Consider the following 18,260-nt stretch of genomic DNA (forward strand, 5'->3'; position numbering starts at 1 on the left):
TCAAAGATACGATTCTCTAACACGAATCGGCGCACAGGGTGAGGGTGACATCAGCATCCTGGGTACAAGCCTCCGTGTTGCTCACATAGCTGGCCGAGATACCCCCATTCCAGCAGATACCCTCGCAAGAGTCCTCGGACGGGGTGACGGAGAGGGTGTGGCCGGTAAAGGGATCGCCGAATACATCGGAGAGGTCGTAGAAGATCTTACTCTCATCGTCGTTGAGTGCGTAGGAGAAGATGGTCTGGGGCTTGCTGGTGGTCAGGCCGTCTTCTTCCAGTGTCATTTTCAGGGCAATCCCGCCGGTCGTGTCATCGCTGCGGTATACTTCGGAGTACCCACCTTCGCTGGCGACGAGGGTCATTGTGTCGCTGATTGAACTGTCCACGGACCATAGGTAGACTGGGAAATCGCACTTGTTGTGGACAACTGCGCTGCCTAGGGCGCTGACCATTGGGGTCAAGGCTGCGAGGGAGGCGAGGGAAATGGTGGTGAAATACATCCTGGTGATATGTATGATGAAGTGAAGTGAAGTAAAAGTAGAGTTGGGTAAACTTGAACACTTGATTGGAAGTAGACTCGGAGACTTGAGAGTGATGATGGGTGTGAAAGTTCAAGTTGTCAAGCTGTGAGGGAGTCGGTCTTTTATACCTACCATAGTTGCCATTGCCCTTGCCCTTAGCCTTGCCCTTGGTCGTGGTCTTAGTCAAATGAAGGCTGCTGCCAGTTCTGAGACACAAAGAAAGAGCCATGGGCAAACAGCCTGAGTGTCGTGGAAAGAGCAATCGTCAGGCCCACCATCGAACTTGAATCACGGGAAGATTCCAATTAGGGTACTTTATAGAGGTAATGCATTAGGCTTTAATCGTAAAGGACTATGCGAAACTCGTCTATTTATTATTTTTTTGGTTTTTATTTCTTTTAAATATATCTTCGTTTACGGGCTAAGCCGATTGAACTAACCAATATGAAATAATATGGGATAGAGGAGGTTTTGATAAGTGAGACAAGAGATTCAGGAATAAGGCGACTATTAGACCATCACTCTTGAATCATAACTTTGAATAGATAGTAGTAAAGATAGAACCAAGACACTGGATTCAAGAAAGATCGGGCCGGTATCCATGAGATGACTGGGCGCCTATCTATTCCTTCATCTGTTCGCCCTCCCCCACTTGATCTTCCTTTTCATCTTCTGTCGCCTCGTCATCTGTCTGTTCCGTTCGGTCCGTGATAAACTTGAACACCTCCTCCTTGTGATCGGAGAGCATCTCGCTTAGATGTGTGCTGTCGGATTTGCGTAGTGTGCCGTACCGCTTGGATGGTTTGCGGTCTGGGTTGCCCCAAACACCGTGTGTGGGTGCAACAAAGACCAGTGAGTTCTGTTATTTCAATATAAGCATCAAGAGGTATAGTAAAAAGGCATAGACAATAATTGGACCGCTTACCTCTCGATACCATTTTGACAACCACACCTGGGTTGGTGAGGCGACCGCCCGGACAGGGTTCTCCGCTACGAAAGAAACAATGCCGCTGACTTTCTTGTAGAGGTTTTCTAAATTTGAGTCAGAGATCGTCCGGTTGGTAATAAACTTGGCACGATTGTGGTTAGTGTGAAGCATACCTCGATTGATCAACAAGTTGGCGACGCCGTAGAATGCATTGCCGATGCCAAGGAAGATAATTTCGCGAATTTCGCGCTCATCGGTGGAATGTGGCCTGTCAAATATTTAGCCTAAAAGTCAAATAACAGCCCGAAGGCACGCTTTGCGCATCCTTACTGGATGTAGTTGTCCCACAGGTAGCTCGCCAACTCCTCGGTGGCTGTAGGGCGGTTCTCATCTTCATCCTCGTATCTGCCGGTCGCCTAAATTTGATAAATCTTGAGTTTGGCGTATGCCAGGGGTCTGGAGGGTAATAGTAGGGCCTTACCGGCTCTTGAGTGATGTGTTTGGGAATATTGACGTCGATCACGGCGTACCCTTTGTTCAGAATCCATTTCACATAATCCTTTTGGACATCAGCCTTGACTGTTCGTTAGCGTAGGCCTGACCGGCTCCACATTTTCCAGGTACTTACGACCCAAACATTGTGTGCGTCGAGTTTGTTGGTGATTGGATGAACTTGTCCCATAATCTCGGGTCTGTGGGATTGTGAGTCTGGCGTGGTGGAGAACTGAGGACCGAGATGACTTACGGATCGTGAAATATCACAACAAGTGGTACTGCATTATGATAATTGGGACTTCGACAAATGTTAGATATTGAGCATATTTAATTTAATCGAGCCACTCAGGAGACTGACCTTGCGATAACCTGATTTTTGAATGACTGCGAGATGGCGGTTCGGTAGACGTAAAGCGGAGTCATCTTAAAGCTTTCATAAAGCTTGTTGGCTTGATAGCTCCGGAGGATGTCTATATCATTTATTAGGCATGATTGGCAATGCTCGGGTCTGATACATACCGTGAAGACGCTCTCCCCATGCCGCATGTTTAGTTGGCTTAGGGAACATGCAACGCCAATAAGGCGCTTGAATCGACATCACCTGTCTGACGGTTTTGATCGCGCTTTCGGAGGGTTGAGTCCCGGTTAGGCGATCTGGCGGTTCGCCCATCAAAACCCTAGTCACAGCCAATGCAGACTTTGAAATGGATCGGAAATTGTATCCCCCCCTGGTTGTGATTTCATTAATACCAAAGAGTTGACGTGTAGACGACTGAATTACTGACCTCCAAACAGACCGCCAGTTTTCCGTTGGCGAGATTCATCAACATATGGGTCATCTGGCCATAGCAGGCAGGCGAGACGAAGCAGCCACCCAGAACATCGCCAGCAGCAGCATCAAAGCCAGCTGAGACTATATGGATGTTAGATTATTTTTTTGCTCAAGTGACAGCAGAAGGATCAATGACATACTGATAACCAGGTCTGGGTCAAACTCCTGGGCAATGGGCATCACAACCTGCTGGAAGGCAAACATGTAGTCGCCATCGCCCATTCCTTGATCGGGCCAAGGGATGTTGATGTTTCTATGAGTTTTCATTAGAGAAAGCTGTGCTGAGAATATTTGAGGCAATTGGGGGTGAACTCACCTGCCTTCACCAGCCCCCTCACCACAATGATCCCAGTCTCCCTTGGGGCCCCCAGGATAGAATTTTCCATCCTGATGGACGTGGATTGAAACGTAGAGCACATTGGGATCATCGTAGAATGCCTTTTGAACGCCATTTCCTGTAGATTCATAAGTGCCTGCATAATCAAGTAGAGTGGTTAGAGGTATCAAATATACCGTGGTGAACATCCCTACGAGGTCCAGGTCAATAATTAAACTTCAAAAACGATACAACCAGAAGCATACCAATCCAAAATCATGATCTTTCGGCATTGATCACCGAGCCTTTTCTGACAGACACGGGCCGCAATCGGCACATTGTTAAAGAGGCAGAATCCCATGGCTGTATTATGCTCTGCATGATGACCGGGCGGACGAATAACTGCAATCGCGTTCTTCACCTTTCGCTGCGCAACTGCTAAGCAGGTCTCAATCGCACCCCCTGCGGACAAAATAGCTGCCTGAAAGGTTAGGTTGTTGAAGTAGATGGAGTCTCGAGTTTGTTCCAGGTGCAGAAGCTCGGCCTGGCCCATATCTAGTTTGGTGTGTTAGGTTTACGGATCAAGAAAGGGAGGGTTGGTGTGAGGCTCAAAAGCATACCCTGAGTAGATCGCACAAAGGAAAAGTGTGCGGCGGAGTGGATGCTGACAATCTCCTCCTCAGTAGCCTCGCGAGCATCAATGCGCTGCAGAGGGATAGGAGCCAAGGGACGACAAGAGTCAGGATCATCGACCAGACCGGACTTGCAGAGTTCTTTGTAAATATAGTAGATTCGACGAGGGTCTTCTGGGTGGACATCATTTGTAGGCTGGACTTCACAATGGTAGCGCATGCGAATGTCGTAGCAGAGACCCGTAGCTAAGGAAGCAAGTGGGAGGCCAGGCCTGCTTGTAACCTCCTCCTCAGACCAGTCTGAATTAGACTCAACAAGACTATCTCGCTTGAGATATTCGGCGGAGGTTGTCTCAGAATCACTTTGTTTCACGAGATGCTCGGGAAGTCCAGCGCTCGTGTGGGCGGGGTTCTCTTGGGAATGCATCGTTCCAGCACCAGGAGAGGGAGATTCATTCTGAATTCCTGGAAAGAACGAAGGTGCAAGAGCGGGGTCTGCAGTGGTGCCGGAAGTAGAGCCAGGTTGTTGGGCCAGAGATGAATTGGAGGGCAATGAAGGGAGTCGTCGAGACTCCCCCCATGATAATATCATCATCTTGTTCCATGTTCAGACAATTCTCTAGCGCAACACTACCAGCCCGTTTTCAATGGACTTGATTCCCGCTGGCTAGTATCTCATGACCAGATAGCTCAGGCCGGGCTTGGATAATCGCATGCACTGATACCTACCTTGGTAGGTGCTTGGAATATGATGATTGCAAAGACAAAGCTTGCAAACAAAAGTTCAAATCAGCAAGGAAGAAGCTTTTCTGGCTTTGTGTTCTTTGCTCCCACAGACTAGAGCTTGAACGCCGTAGATGCTCGATGTGGAACCGCGGACGTATAGAATCACGATTGTACTCCTGGTACAAAGGAAATTCGGCCCGGTGATGCCGACGATAGAACAAGAATTCAAGCAAGGTTAGAGACTGATATTGTCACTCTGTCAACAGACAAGGAGTAGTAGGGAGAGAAATACGTCTCTGTAGCGAGGAAGCTCTGGCACTGAGAGGATGGGGGATTGGATCGATGCGCATGTTGGATCCCCTTTGGGCCGGTGGTTCATTCTGCCATGCATTTCTAGGTTCACCGCTCTATGTGGCCGCCTTCTCTTTGGCGTGGTGCTTTTTAGAGGGGTTACTGAATGACTCAGCAATTTCCACCGTATAGAGGGGTTTCTTCGGAGTTGTCTCAACAAGGTCGTGCACTAAAGAAATCCTATTGTCTAACTGGAAAGAAAAGGACCCGGTATAAAAGAACATTAAGGCTAGGCACTTCAAGTTGTGGAAGAGTTGGACTCTTAACATAAGCTAGGGAGGAATATTATAAAGGGTGATTCTGCGGATTGGATATATCTTTCAGCGGTGTAGGAATACGCCAGCGTTATGTGGCAGCGCATGGTGTCACCATGCCCAGGTGCCCAGGTGGGCGATCCATTGGCCCCAGAAAACAGCTGATAAGAGGGATTCTGTAGGAGACAATGTTTGTTAAGGTTATATTCGTACTCGTATCCCGGGTAACCAATTGGATTGATTATACGCCTGGGCAGATTTTCGACTACATAATGCCACTACCACTGCCCAGATTGGCTATCAGCCTTGAAACTTGAACTTGGAGGATACAAGTAGTACCATCTCAATTGCTACACCGTCACAATCTACCCTACGTGTGGATTCAACTCGGTGGATAATCATAAACATGAAGAATTGTATTTGGTTTCATTAAATTGACGTTATCGGATTTTTTCTACAGGGCGAGCCCATCAGCAATCCCCATTTGGGTTCACATAACAGAATTCATCCTTTAGAGAAGACTCCTGGCCCCAGGACGCCGTCCTGATTCCTACTGGCCATCGACCTTGGCGATGTAGGCAATCAGGTCAACGACACGGTGGGAGTAACCCCACTCGTTGTCGTACCAGGAGACCAGCTTGATGAAGTTGGGGTTCAGAGCAATACCGGCCTTGGCATCGAAGATGGAGGAGTGATCGTCACCGTTCAGGTCGGTGGAGACAATCTCGTCCTCGGTGTAGCCGAGGATGCCCTTGAGCTCGCCCTCGGAGGCGGCCTTGATGGTGGCCTTGATCTCCTCGTAGGTGGCGGCCTTCTCGATACGGCAGGTCAGGTCGACAACGGAGACGTTGGCGGTGGGGACACGCATGGCCATACCGGTCAGCTTGCCGTTCAGGGCGGGGATGACCTTGCCGACAGCCTTGGCGGCACCGGTGGAGGAGGGGATGATGTTCTGGGCCGCAGTGCGGCCACCACGCCAGTCCTTAGCGGAGGGACCGTCAACGGTCTTCTGGGTAGCGGTGTAGGAGTGGATGGTGGTCATGAGACCCTCAACGAGACCGAACTTGTCGTTGATGACCTTGGCGAGGGGAGCCAGGCAGTTGGTGGTGCAAGAAGCGTTGGAGAGGACGTTGACGTCGGTCTTGTAGGAGTCGTTGTTGACACCCATGACGAACATAGGGGCATCGGCCGAGGGGGCGGAGATGATGACCTTCTTGGCACCGCCCTTCAAGTGAGCGGAGGCCTTGTCGGTGGTGGTGAAGACACCGGTGGACTCGACGACGTAGGCGGCGCCGGTCTCAGCCCAGGGGATGGAAGCGGGGTCACGCTCGGCGTAGAAGCGGATCTTCTTGCCGTTGACAATCAGGCCGTTGGTGCCATCGATCTCAATGGTGCCCTTGAACTGGCCGTGGGTGCTGTCATACTTGAGCATGTAGGCCTAGAAGGGAAAGGTGGGCAGTTAGCATTGCGTGGAAAAAGGAGCTTGCTGCGGGGCGGGGCACAAGTGGGCTGAGGCAGACCCAATGCGACCCCGCCACCAAAAAAATCAGGAGATCAAGCTTACAGCGTAGTGGACCTCAATGAAGGGGTCGTTAACGGCGACAACGTCAACACCACCGTGGTTGATGCTGTGAAACAGTTAGAATGGGAGGTTGTGCCACGCGATGTGGGGGGATAGAGGGGCACTACTCACGCATTGCGGAAGACCTGCGAGGGGTTAGCTTGGAGCTCTGATGTAGATGAAATTGAAGAAGGAAGAACTTACAATGCGGCCGATACGGCCAAATCCGTTGATACCAACCTGGAGAAGGGTGAGTTATAATGGCGATGGGTGATGATGATCAAGCCGGGCATACCTTGGGGACCATGATTGCGGTAGTTTAAACTGAGAAGCTGTGAGCAAGAGGAAATGGAGAGACAAGGATGGGGATGGGGATGATAGATGGGAACATACCTTTTGGGGGAGTGATTGAAAGAGGAGAGTGGATGAGGGAAGAAAGAAAAGAAGGAGAAGAGAAGAAGAAGGAGGAGGGGGAAGGAGGAGTAGTAATAATAAAATCAATCAAATCCGGATGGCTGACGCAAAGAGGCGATCACCCCTACAGTCTACACCGAGCAACCAACGTAACCACCGTAACTCTCCAAGTGGACACTCCCCCCAGATCGAATGTTTCCCGACTGTTGCCGCCCGGTTCTAGCAGGGACCCTCCTTTCCGGTTTCATACACCGGGCAAAGCAGGAAGAGTCACGATATCTGCGCCTACTCTGCCCCTCGGTAGCTCCCGTTCTACCAATGAGGTGGCCGAGATTGGGCCCGGTCCCGAATCCAGACTACGAATTGCCTCGGAGATGACGCTGCAAAACACTTTGCCATCGGGGAGAAGGGGAACTATCACGGTCTCTACGATAATTCGGACCTGTAGGTGTGCCGAGAGGGGTTGGAGTAAGGGTAGACGTTGGGTAATGGAGATGGAGGGGCATGGAGGGGTTGAGGTGGAGGGGAGAAGTGGAGGGGCAGTCGGGGCAGTCGTGGCATCATGACTGACAAAGTACCTTGAAGTACCTTCTGGTACTAATTTGTATGGCGAGGTACATCTAGACTCATAGCTCAGTACTATTCAATACTGTTGGGGTGATATTATTCGATTATAATTATCCTGATAAATATTGTTATATTATTTATTTTTATCTCTTCCGTACAAGACAGTACATTGTATACTCTACCAACTAGACTCTAAATGGACGGGCGTTTCTGCGGTGGACCAATTCGGCATGGAGCCTCCCCCTTCTGGCACTGCGGTATAAAACAACCAGGTGGCCCGCGCCTGATACATTCACCGGTCTGCACTTGACCCACGATTCCCATTGTCTGGCTTTAGTCCTTTTACGGAGTAGCTCAAGAGCTACTACATAGTATGCTCTTTCTTCAGCCCTGGACATGGCCGGGGTCGCATTGTCTGGATTATAAATCCTGCCCAGGTGTCCGCCTGATCAGTCTGATTAGAGTATATGCCTTCTCCAACTACCATTGGAACACAATTAACTCATGTTGATACCGTGACCTCCATATACCCAACTGCAAGCCGATCAGTCAGCTTAACATCGCCACAATGACACTGGTGGCCAAATTAAAATCATACATGGAAGGGGATGGAAGCGGGTAGACGGCACAACAACACCACACCAAACTACTGGCATACCGGCAGAACACCATACTCTGAGACCACATGGACAATAGGCCATACTGATAGGTAATAATAATAGTAATACTAATAGGGAATCCATCAAATGGACATGACTATAATACAACGAAGAATCTAATACTGGCATCGGATGCCCGGCTCAGGTTTATTCCATGGAATCATTATGCCCATCGGTCTATGTTCGCAGAGCCAAACCCCTGAGTCAAGCAATGCGTATCGGATTGCACAAAGTAATTATCAGGGCAACACCTTTGTTTACTCCTCCTTGACACCACCGCGGTAGTTCTTCTCCGCTTCTTCGATCGAGGCCTTGTCGCTCTTGGGGGCACCCTGGGACATGAAGCCGCCACCGCTCTTGAAGGGACGGGCGAGGTCGCCGGTCGCGGGCTTGCCGAAGAGGTGGATCTTGACCAGGTTGGACTCGAAGGCGCCCTTCAGGGGGATGATCGACTGGATGAGGAGGGGGTTGGTGTACTTCATGTACAGGTGCATCACACCCATCATGCCGACGCCCATCAGCTGGCTGCGCAGCGCCTGACGGAGCTGACCCTTGTCGTAGTCCATGTTGGTGGTGGTGACGGGCTTGGCCTCCTCGCCGCTGCCCATGGCGGCAGGCTCAACGTACTTGAGAGTAGTCATGTCTATGGACACACACGCGCGCAGTTAGTATACGGGGTTCGCGCCGGAAAGACTACAGACCCACATACCTTTCTTGCTATTGATCTTCGCTTGAGTGTAGAGGTAGATGCCCAGAATGATCACATTGGACAGAATGTACATGGCGCGGACAAGCATCAGGACCTGGGGATCCTCGAAGGGGACCTTCTTGGCCAGCTGCATCATCGCCAGGATGATGGCCAGGTTGGTACTGCGCGAGTAGTATTAGCATCAGCATCGGCATCGGGCATCGGGCATCGGCGAGAATCCCAACTAGTGGGATGAGAATAATACTCACATCTGAGGGGACACCATATTGTCGATAAGAACCCTTTTGACCTTTGAAACCGAAATGGGACGGGGGAGATAGATGAATTGGGGAGAGGGGGACAAACACGAAAGGAACAGATTCGAATCGAATCTCCAGGGTGGCCGCTCGGCTCGGAAGAACCGTTGGCCGTCGCTTCCGGGAAGGATGGGGCCCTCCTCCGCCTCCACGAACACATCGAACTACGGATTACACATTGAATCCTCAACCAGTCCATACCGATCCATCTCAGCCAAGAAACTTTCGGCAGTGGATTCCTGGCATCTTGCAATCCGCCATGATAGCACGTTTACCCGCCACTGCCAGCCACCTGAGCTGCAGCCATCCGGAATGAACATGGTGATGAGCATGTCCACACAGTTACTTGCACCGGCTACTAGCTCTACAGTACCGGGGCAGTCTGTCTGTCAAGCATTTCACCATCTAATATCAACAGGCTCAAAATTAACGACACTCACCTACCGAGAAACCATGACTCCTTGTCTTCCCAATCCACTCTATGCTTACTACAAAGTGAGCCTGGGCGACCTTGAGATGGACATTTCCGCATTCGGATTAGCGTCGGGCCGTCTTTAGCGACCGGCTTGCTGGGACATTTCTGACTTCTCCATCCATCAACAACGCGCGTGCCTACCCGCTTTCTGAATCGCTTCTTCATCCACTCCCGTATTCGATCGCCTGCTATACTCTACCCTCGCGACACCCGCGTTCGTGCGATCATATTCCTCTCAAGATGCCTGGCGGAAAGGGAAAGTCTATCGGTGGAAAGGGTGGTTCCAAGGACTCTGCGGGGAAGGCCCAGAAGTCTCACAGCGCTAAGGCTGGTTTGCAGGTTAGTGTCTATTCCCATTGTGGCAGATCAGACCAGATCGATTCTCCTGTGGAAAGGATGTGCGATCGGGGCCGATGGAGGGGAAGAGGGTAGAGGGGGGGTTCTGCACCTTGATCAATATCGATGTTAAAGACGCGTCGTTTCTGGCTCCCCCTCACTCGCCGGTCGGCTCAGCATCATACGAGTGATTTCGAACCCCGTGCCACCTTGTCGCATGTCCTTCTCGATCCTAGCCTCTCTGCTCGCGCCTTCAGAGTCCCTCTGCAACATGTTTACCCGGTTACTGACATTCGTTCTCCCTCCCGTCTAGTTCCCCTGTGGTCGTGTCAAGCGTTTCTTGAAGAACAACACCCAGAATAAGATGCGCGTTGGTGCCAAGGGTATGTTCTCGACCTCCCTGCTTCGATGAGACCTCACCCAAGCTAACCCTTTCGCAGCCGCCGTCTACGTGACAGCTGTCCTCGAGTATCTGACTGCCGAAGTTCTGGAATTGGCCGGAAACGCCGCCAAGGACCTGAAGGTCAAGCGTATCACGCCGCGCCACCTGCAGCTCGCTATCCGTGGTGACGAAGAGTTGGACACCCTCATCCGCGCAACCATCGCCTTCGGTGGTGTCCTGCCCCGCATCAACCGCGCGCTGCTGCTGAAGGTGGAGCAAAAGAAGAAGGGCAAGCCTGAGCTTTGAATGGGGGAAATCATTCGAAAATGAGTGACCGGTACTACGATCGGGATTGACGGGTCGGAGTCTCTTCTGTTCTCCTCTCCTCTCCTCTCTTCGCCATCTATACTCCTCCACCCCTTCTTTTTTGATTTCGTTCACGGCGTGCAACTTTTGATGTATTGTGTCTATTCCCCGGCTTTTTCTTCTACTATTTTTTTTTCTTGCTTGTTGCTTCCATTTTGATTTCGAGTTTACGGGCGCTGTAATGGGAAAATGGGGGATATCCTGGTAGTCTGGGAATTAAACTACTGTTCCAATGAGCTATACTCGTCTCAACTCGTACTGTGATAGTCCTGTCCTCAAATACTCCGAAGTATCCCGCGTCGGGATATTTGCGTTTGCAGTCGCATTCTTCGCGATAATCGGTTGCCTTGGCGAAATCGCGTGTCGCAAGTTGTCGCGTTGCTTTTGATAGCTCAATCTTGGTTACAATTAAACCACCTGCTAGTTTCTCTGGGGCTAGTGGTAGATGGAGTACGACCTTTACTTTTACGATACTAGTAGTACGTCTTCAGGCTATCATATTTCAGTCCCCCTCATGCGCAAGTGGGCTGGTCTTGGCGTGCATATGGGGGATCGACAGGGACAAGCCGAGATAAACAATAAACAAACTTGAACCCGTAAACAACCTGAACAGCTGCCCTTAGGGTACTACTAGTACACTGGCGTCCTTTTTGATAAGAGATTTTTAGTTACTGCTAGTAATATTTTTGCTATCAAGTAGTATCTAAGTATATTTCTACGCGTACGGAAATGGTACATCAATTTCTTTCTGTGACGGAATTTCAACCTTGGAAGATATTAGTACTAGTAGTACTCGGGTTGCTCTTAGTACAATATATACTACTAGTAACTACTACTAGTATGCACCACCATACTTTGAAAATTTGCATGAGCACCTTCAAGTTTAACTTCCAGGGTTCCAACTTGAAGAAAAGTTGAGTCTCCCATTCAGCAAATGATGAGCGGAGCAGACCTCAAACCCCCAGGCCCCTGTATGGCGATATCCACGCGGTCTACTATCGATACAGGCGCTGTTCCTGATATTTACCCCTGGGCCTCTATGCTAGCCTCTCAAAACACATATCGAAAATCGGGGTGCTCCTTGTCAGTCAAATCCTGGAAATCTGCAAAGGAAAACCTCGATGCCTCGTTCGTAGTGCTGGTGGCCGCTCGTTCTTTCTTGATATTCCGTCTCCAGAGATAGACACTGCAACAACATGTTGGTTAGCTTTCCATTACCCTATATCAATGCCAGCTACTTGGCAGAAACCTACATCATGGCAACTTCAATCACGATCATCAGTGCCACGCTCACATAGAATGCGCGGAATCCTGTTGGGTACCGTGGAGCTTCCCGGGATAGGAAGAACTGCGGAGCCACAATCTGACCCACGCTGTAAGACATGAACATCATTACCTACATATAATTAGCAAGATCCCAAGAAGATGAGAAGGTCTTTGAATGGATGTTTTGGTGTAGACCTACCCCGGTGGTGGTTTTCTTGGTGAAACCGCCAATATTCGATGCTATCAAGCTCATACACATAATGTATGGGACAGTATTGACAAATGTGACTAGGGGAAGATGTTAGTCGGGAAATTATTCGAGGTTATCGCAATCAAAACATACTATAGAAAGCTCCAAGGCCCTTCGAAGCAGGTAATGCTGTTAAGCAACACGGGTTGCGGTTAGCGAATGATCCCCCCCTTAGTTTCAATTCATCTGGAACAGGACATACTCTCGACCAAAGCACTTCCTATCAACACAATAACGTTTGCTGAGATCATCATTGCGCATCGAGAGTTTGGTAGTAGCTGTGAGACGGTACCGGCTACTACGTTGGAAGCTAGTTGAACTGCATTGGAGGGCATAGACATGATAACAGACTCGCGATCTGAGTAACCCATGCCCCGAATAATGAGCTTTGAGAACTGTGACAACGTTGTCAGCTAATACAATAATGTTATGGGAGCGAAAAGAAGACTCACGGCTGTTAGGCCCCCACCGGGGATACACTGTAAAAATGCCTGAGCGCATAGCATCCACACTTGGACATCGAGAAGAGCCTCTTTTGCTTGGTACAGCTTATATTGTCTGTTTTCGATACCGGTGTGGTTTTGCGCGACCTAAGAGTGCCATGTTGGTTAGTGAATGTTCATGTATGTGGCTCTCCTTTTTATGACTTGAGGATCCCTCAACGGGGCTCCCAAATAGGTGACCAGGTTTCTTTAGCCTATCAAGATTCAAACTTACCCGAATCACACTAATCTTTCGTTCGCGCTCTGTGAGAAACCATGCCGTCATCGGAGACGTCGGCATGAGAAAGTAAAGGAAAAATCCCCATGCAATAGTGATGGGACCGAAGACCAGAAAAACAATCTAAACAGCTTCAATTTAGGTGTTTTTTTTCTCACAAATGGGCCACGGGAAGCCTTACCTGCCATGTCTCATATTTCGAATGTTTGAGTGCACCCCCAGAGACAGCATAGGTGATGGAATCCGCAATGAATCCGCCGACAGCTCCACCGGCCCACCAAATCGAAGCTCGGAGAGGTTGCTCTTTCCGAGTCCAGTATTGCCCAACGAGGATCGTAAGAACTGGCGAGATACATGTCTCGAAGGCACCCAGGAAGAATCGACAAACGGCCAGAGCTGCAAAGTTCTGGCTCGCGACGGTGCAAGTCGTTGCCACACCCCAAAGGATAATCATAATGCCAAAGTACTTTCCGATAGGTAGCTTTTGCATCAAAATTGAACTTGGGTACTGGGCAAATAGATAGCCGAAGTAGAAAATTGAATTGGCCCAGCTATATTGCTGTCCGATTAAATGCTGTTGGTAAATCGTCGTTAGGAAAAATATAGGCGACAAGAGATCTCAGATCATATAGAGCTCAGAGTATACTCTTGAATGCACGTACATTACTTTCTTGGATGCCAAATATGGAGGCTTCAGATAAGGCAGTTTTGTCCATGAAGGATAAAATATAAGTCATGGCCATCTATAGATCGAAGCATTTATTAGCCAGGCTCAATGGTAATTTTCGATGGGATTCATCCCGCGCGATCAATGGGAAAAACGACAGGAGCTGGTGTCCACCCACTGAATCAAGTGGACATTGAGCCTGCTGGATCAAGCCTTACCATGGGGAGCAAAATCAGATCAAACTTCCAGCGAACCATTCGCGCTTCGCTATCGTCGTACTCAAAGACATCGCCATCGTTGGCGAGTATCTCTATCGCGTCATCCTGGCCTTGATCAAGAGTCTGTTTCACTTCGGAGATGCGACGAGAATCGCCCGTCTCGTTATTCTTCTCGGCCATGGTGGACTGTCAAGATATTGTGCCCAATTTCGCCAAAACTTGCATATTGGCTCCCAGCGATGGGGATCTGTACTTTATACTGCCATGTGTTATCAAGTCAGCTGTTCAAAAGCATATCCCCGCACATTTGATAGAATGCGGAGTGCATAGAAGAGTGGGGACTTGACGGCTTCACAAGTCGGTGCCATTGGCGGACCCATGAGATGGTCGCTAACAGCACCCAATCGGGTAGTAATGGCGACGACGGCCAAGATAAGAGAATATCGTAATCCGACCCAACAAAAATTGGCTGATATACATTAGATGCCATATGATAAACAGGTTTAGAAAGCGATTATGGCTGTCGGTAAGTACTCCTGAAAGAGAAACTCCGATTCGAGCCGAGATATTGACTTTCCCTTCAAGAAAGGCAATTGGCCAAGAGTTTATAAAGCAGAGAGTTTCGCTTGGTTGATTATACAATTGAACGCCTAGGACACAACTAGTAGAGATTCACGATGAGAATCAACGCAGAGGATAAGAATTCCTATCAACATGTCGTTGTCCACGGTCTGCCATACGACCGGGGTTTATCGCATGGTCAACAAGCCAAAGACAAGGTTCAAGCCAATGTTGAATACTACAAACAACCGGGAAAGCTAGCTGAGCGGTATGTGTTACGAAAATTTCCGCCATGAAGCATAACTGACATTCCATTATGTAGCGATGTGATGCACATGATCATCAAGAATCTTTATATCCCGAATATCGAAGCACATTATCCCGCTGGCCTGGAAGAAATGAAGGGTATCGCAGATGGGGCTTCCGTTTCCCTGGAAGATATCGTTCTTCTCAACGCGCGATACGACCTTGCCCGGCTCAACAGGCCCGCTGACAATGTGACAAGGGGTATATCGGATTCGAACGGACATACACTGGACGGGGAGTATGAGCACGCTCATGAATGCACAAGTTCATTCTTCCTCAAAGAGACCACTGCTTCTGGCGATGTCTTGAACGCTCAAAATTGGGATATGTCCGCACGTCTTTGGCTGACAGACGCCATTATTTACCTTGAGGTCCACCCAGATCCGTCAGAGGGTAAGCCATCACTATTTTTGGTGACCGAGGCTGGCCAGCTTGGTCGCTCCGGTATGAACTCTCTTGGCATTGGAGTTACTGCCAATTCTCTCATGTCGACCGAGGATTATTCGCCAGACCAAAGAGTCGACGACAAGGCAGTCATGCCGATTTCTCTTCTCCGCCGCATGGTATTGGAATGCAGTCACATTTCAGAGGCGTTTACTGCCATTCAGCAATTTCCGCGCCATGTCTCAAACAATCTCACGCTTGCTACAGCCGAGGGATTTGGAATGTGTTTAGAGATCACGCCAAGCAGAGTCTACAAGGTGTACTGCGATATCGACGATAGCTACTTGATTCATACGAACCACTTCACAGAAAAGTCATTCCTTTCTCGTGATGATGTCTATGACAGATATCCCGGTGGGAGCAGTTGGTTCCGTCGGCAGCGCCTGGAACAAGGAGTTCGACCGTACACAAAGGGTCTGTTGACGACTGAGCAGCTCATCAAGGCATTTTCGGACCACTTGAGTTATCCTGAAGCCTTGTGCTGTCATCCAGACAAGGATCCGCTTGACAGAGTGATTGGGGATCTTCCTGGTTACCCATTCCGAGGAACGACTGCCACTGTCACTTGTGTCATTTATAATCTCTCCCAAGGCACTATCACGACTTGCAAAGGCCCTCCCTGTCAGGGCCATTTCAAAACATTTAGCCTTGGCGGCCCAAGGAACTCGATCGATTTTGAACGGAAGAAAAATGGAGAAGGAATTGAGCGCCCAGAAGTGCCATGAGATTGGTTCCAACCAACTTGGATAGATTAGGCGCTGACGCCGAGACTCTGTTACGCAAAAGGAATCATTTCATGCCTGTCAATTCAATATTCTCATAAGAAGTTTCTAACATTTACTCTGTCGCCGTCTTTAGCTTGCATGTCAATCAAGTGCTCCATGGTATCCTTGGCTCTGACGACATGGGCTCCCCAATGTTCAAGCTCCTTCATATAACCCAAAGCCCAATCCTGGTAAATCTCATCGGTGACCCCAATCCCAGCGAAGAAAATTGGAAGGGGCCAGATAGTCGAGCAAGGCGAAACAAGGCGTTGGGACTTTCTAAATATTCGGGCAATTTGGATCAACTCATGCGCCGCTGATTGTGTTTGTTCATCTGTTCGCAGATTGCGGCCAATTGTTTGGTTGAGCATGATCGTGGCAGAGAGAGAAAGTGCTTTGACTGTCATGATAGCAAATATCCCACTATCAAAGTTTTCATAAACAGTGCTAGGTAGCTCTTGGGAAGCAACCACCAACTTGCACTCCTAACATATCGTAAGTATCATCCTAGTAGAAATATTCTGGGAGTGATTTTTGATTACGGGAAAAACTTACCGCATGAATGCGCCCAAGATCTGCGCGCAGCGCATCTATCTTTGCTTCACGTAACTCTTCAACCAACGGCTCTGCAGCCATCCGCAATTTTGCGCTCTGATCCCAAGCCCTGAACGAGCGTACTTTGCTAAGATAAGCGAAGATGGCGTCAAATTTCTCACGGCATCGTTCTTTTCGGAGATCTTCATCATTTTCCTCACTTGGAAGGCCGTTTCCGAAGCATTCGATGAGATAGGATTGCTGCCGCCGAGCTCCACGTAGTGCCGGAATAGCCTCGAGTTCCACCAGCACGGCCATCAAATCCTTTGGGTTTTGTCCAGTATTCGTATCGTCCCCTGCCATTAAAAGATATCGTAATTCCATGAAAGCCAACCATATTATAATGCGGGATTCTATGGCACCAGGCAAGATTTGTCTCCTCCAACGGTCTATGAAGGTCTGTTTCACATCATTTATTCGTGTCTTAAAGGAGTCGAAATCCCCCACAATGAGATCATGTTGACAAAGGAAGAATGTGGTGGAAATGTATTGAGAAAGTCGATCGGAGGGGTTGATGACAAGTAAATTGAGATAAACGGGACCGTCACTGGCTTCTCTCGATAATAGATGAATCGAGTCTGACGCAGTCATGTAATGCTTGAGCCTTGAGGGATCGGGAGACACCAGCCCCAAGCGGAACAAGTAGGCATATGTCCAGCTTAGAATGCCGTGGAAAAGTGGCGAGTCAGGAATTGCTTGCGCTAGGTTGATGAGATAGTGATAACAGCTCCACATTGACCTTTTGGTTGAAAGCCACTCTGGAACTCGGTTCATATACTGAGTCCAAGTGGCGATGTCCCAATTTTGACCTGGTAACGTACTTAGTATACCCGACAGGCTATCATCGACGTGTAGAGAATTGAAAATAGGCGAGTAAGGTGGCAGTGACGAGCCAAATGCTATCCAGGAATCAATGGGGCTTGGGTCATATGCTGACTGTCTCGACACACTGAGAGTTAGATCATTATTGCCCTCTGGAACATCTTCACAAATAGAAGTGTTGATCGATCCAGTAGCCACGGTTGTTTGAACGGAGTCACCTGGACGGTTGGTGCTGGTCGAAGATTTTATCCTCTCTGAAAGGTCGTAGATGGCGTTTCTGGGAGAACAATCTTCAGCCAGGCCTGGTGATGCTGCTTGATCGACTTGGCTGTCTTCTGGAAACAGCACTTGGCTGGAGACTGTGTGGATGGATCGCCTCGTATCTCTCGTTCTAGTTGTATTTTTCGGTCTCAAACCTCCGGATGCTGACCAAACTCTGATGTTTTCCTGGAAGGAGGCAATACAGGATAGGCGAAGGCGGCTGCAAGGCTCGCATGGAGAGGAGCGAGAAGTGCACTTGACTTTACGCCGGCGGCAGGTCAGACACCCCGAGACAGAACGCGAGGCTCGGGGTGCTGTTGACTGTGGCATGTTTGCAGCGAATTGCGGTACGTCAATGTAGCCAGGATGCAGGGTGGAGAGAAGTTGGGGTTCTCCGCATTTCCGGGTGAAATCGAGTTGACTTCTTAGCCCCCACTCTACTATACAACTGCAACTACAACTGCCGAACTACCGAAGCCACACCATCTGGGAATCAAAATACCACGAATCACTAGTAATTCCTGCGTAAAGAAAGAGATATCTATTTTGCTGGAACTTGTGTCGA

At 49.3% G+C, this 18,260-nt stretch overlaps 8 protein-coding genes across 8 annotated transcripts; 2 read left to right on the top strand and 6 right to left on the bottom strand.

The window, feature by feature from the left end:
- Positions 1 to 16: 16 nt before the first annotated feature.
- Positions 17 to 502, bottom strand: N7481_008306 (putative BYS1 domain protein; the record flags this gene model as incomplete). Its single annotated transcript, XM_057267525.1, has 1 exon — positions 17 to 502. The coding sequence occupies one exon, from the start codon at positions 500 to 502 to the stop codon at positions 17 to 19; it is 486 nt and encodes a 161-aa protein (XP_057121726.1).
- A 643-nt stretch (positions 503 to 1,145) lies between these two features.
- On the bottom strand, positions 1,146 to 4,321 carry hdaA (histone deacetylase hdaA; the record flags this gene model as incomplete). The annotated part of the gene is made up of 15 exons (XM_057267526.1): positions 1,146 to 1,382; positions 1,449 to 1,555; positions 1,625 to 1,719; positions 1,782 to 1,867; positions 1,933 to 2,025; positions 2,080 to 2,143; positions 2,197 to 2,244; positions 2,305 to 2,416; positions 2,466 to 2,623; positions 2,697 to 2,859; positions 2,919 to 3,031; positions 3,095 to 3,251; positions 3,292 to 3,305; positions 3,361 to 3,649; positions 3,715 to 4,321. 15 exons carry the CDS (start codon positions 4,319 to 4,321, stop codon positions 1,146 to 1,148), a joined length of 2,343 nt encoding a protein of 780 aa, XP_057121727.1.
- A 1,286-nt stretch (positions 4,322 to 5,607) lies between these two features.
- gpdA (glyceraldehyde 3-phosphate dehydrogenase GpdA) lies at positions 5,608 to 6,925 on the bottom strand (the record flags this gene model as incomplete). The annotated part of the gene is made up of 5 exons (XM_057267527.1): positions 5,608 to 6,495; positions 6,622 to 6,685; positions 6,751 to 6,764; positions 6,823 to 6,858; positions 6,914 to 6,925. The coding sequence occupies 5 exons, from the start codon at positions 6,923 to 6,925 to the stop codon at positions 5,608 to 5,610; spliced, it is 1,014 nt and encodes a 337-aa protein (XP_057121728.1).
- Positions 6,926 to 8,515: 1,590 nt separating this feature from the next.
- On the bottom strand, positions 8,516 to 9,232 carry N7481_008309 (PHO88 family protein; the record flags this gene model as incomplete). The annotated part of the gene is made up of 3 exons (XM_057267528.1): positions 8,516 to 8,901; positions 8,968 to 9,128; positions 9,216 to 9,232. 3 exons carry the CDS (start codon positions 9,230 to 9,232, stop codon positions 8,516 to 8,518), a joined length of 564 nt encoding a protein of 187 aa, XP_057121729.1.
- A 746-nt stretch (positions 9,233 to 9,978) lies between these two features.
- Positions 9,979 to 10,762, top strand: htz1 (histone H2AZ; the record flags this gene model as incomplete). Its single annotated transcript, XM_057267529.1, has 3 exons — positions 9,979 to 10,077; positions 10,388 to 10,457; positions 10,515 to 10,762. The coding sequence occupies 3 exons, from the start codon at positions 9,979 to 9,981 to the stop codon at positions 10,760 to 10,762; spliced, it is 417 nt and encodes a 138-aa protein (XP_057121730.1).
- A 1,110-nt stretch (positions 10,763 to 11,872) lies between these two features.
- N7481_008311 (pantothenate transporter) lies at positions 11,873 to 14,123 on the bottom strand (the record flags this gene model as incomplete). The annotated part of the gene is made up of 9 exons (XM_057267530.1): positions 11,873 to 12,008; positions 12,076 to 12,218; positions 12,288 to 12,376; positions 12,541 to 12,733; positions 12,791 to 12,928; positions 13,056 to 13,181; positions 13,240 to 13,632; positions 13,721 to 13,801; positions 13,944 to 14,123. 9 exons carry the CDS (start codon positions 14,121 to 14,123, stop codon positions 11,873 to 11,875), a joined length of 1,479 nt encoding a protein of 492 aa, XP_057121731.1.
- A 497-nt stretch (positions 14,124 to 14,620) lies between these two features.
- N7481_008312 (peptidase C45 acyl-coenzyme A:6-aminopenicillanic acid acyl-transferase) lies at positions 14,621 to 15,979 on the top strand (the record flags this gene model as incomplete). Its single annotated transcript, XM_057267531.1, has 2 exons — positions 14,621 to 14,772; positions 14,827 to 15,979. The coding sequence occupies 2 exons, from the start codon at positions 14,621 to 14,623 to the stop codon at positions 15,977 to 15,979; spliced, it is 1,305 nt and encodes a 434-aa protein (XP_057121732.1).
- Positions 15,980 to 16,071: 92 nt separating this feature from the next.
- N7481_008313 (Zn(II)2Cys6 transcription factor domain-containing protein) lies at positions 16,072 to 18,025 on the bottom strand (the record flags this gene model as incomplete). Its single annotated transcript, XM_057267532.1, has 2 exons — positions 16,072 to 16,500; positions 16,574 to 18,025. 2 exons carry the CDS (start codon positions 18,023 to 18,025, stop codon positions 16,072 to 16,074), a joined length of 1,881 nt encoding a protein of 626 aa, XP_057121733.1.
- Positions 18,026 to 18,260: the final 235 nt, after the last annotated feature.

Source organism: Penicillium waksmanii, assembly GCF_028829765.1.
Source record: "Penicillium waksmanii strain IBT 27052 chromosome Unknown utg000007l:1.0-4314555.0:1.0-4317578.0, whole genome shotgun sequence".
Classification (NCBI taxonomy): domain Eukaryota; kingdom Fungi; phylum Ascomycota; class Eurotiomycetes; order Eurotiales; family Aspergillaceae; genus Penicillium; species Penicillium waksmanii.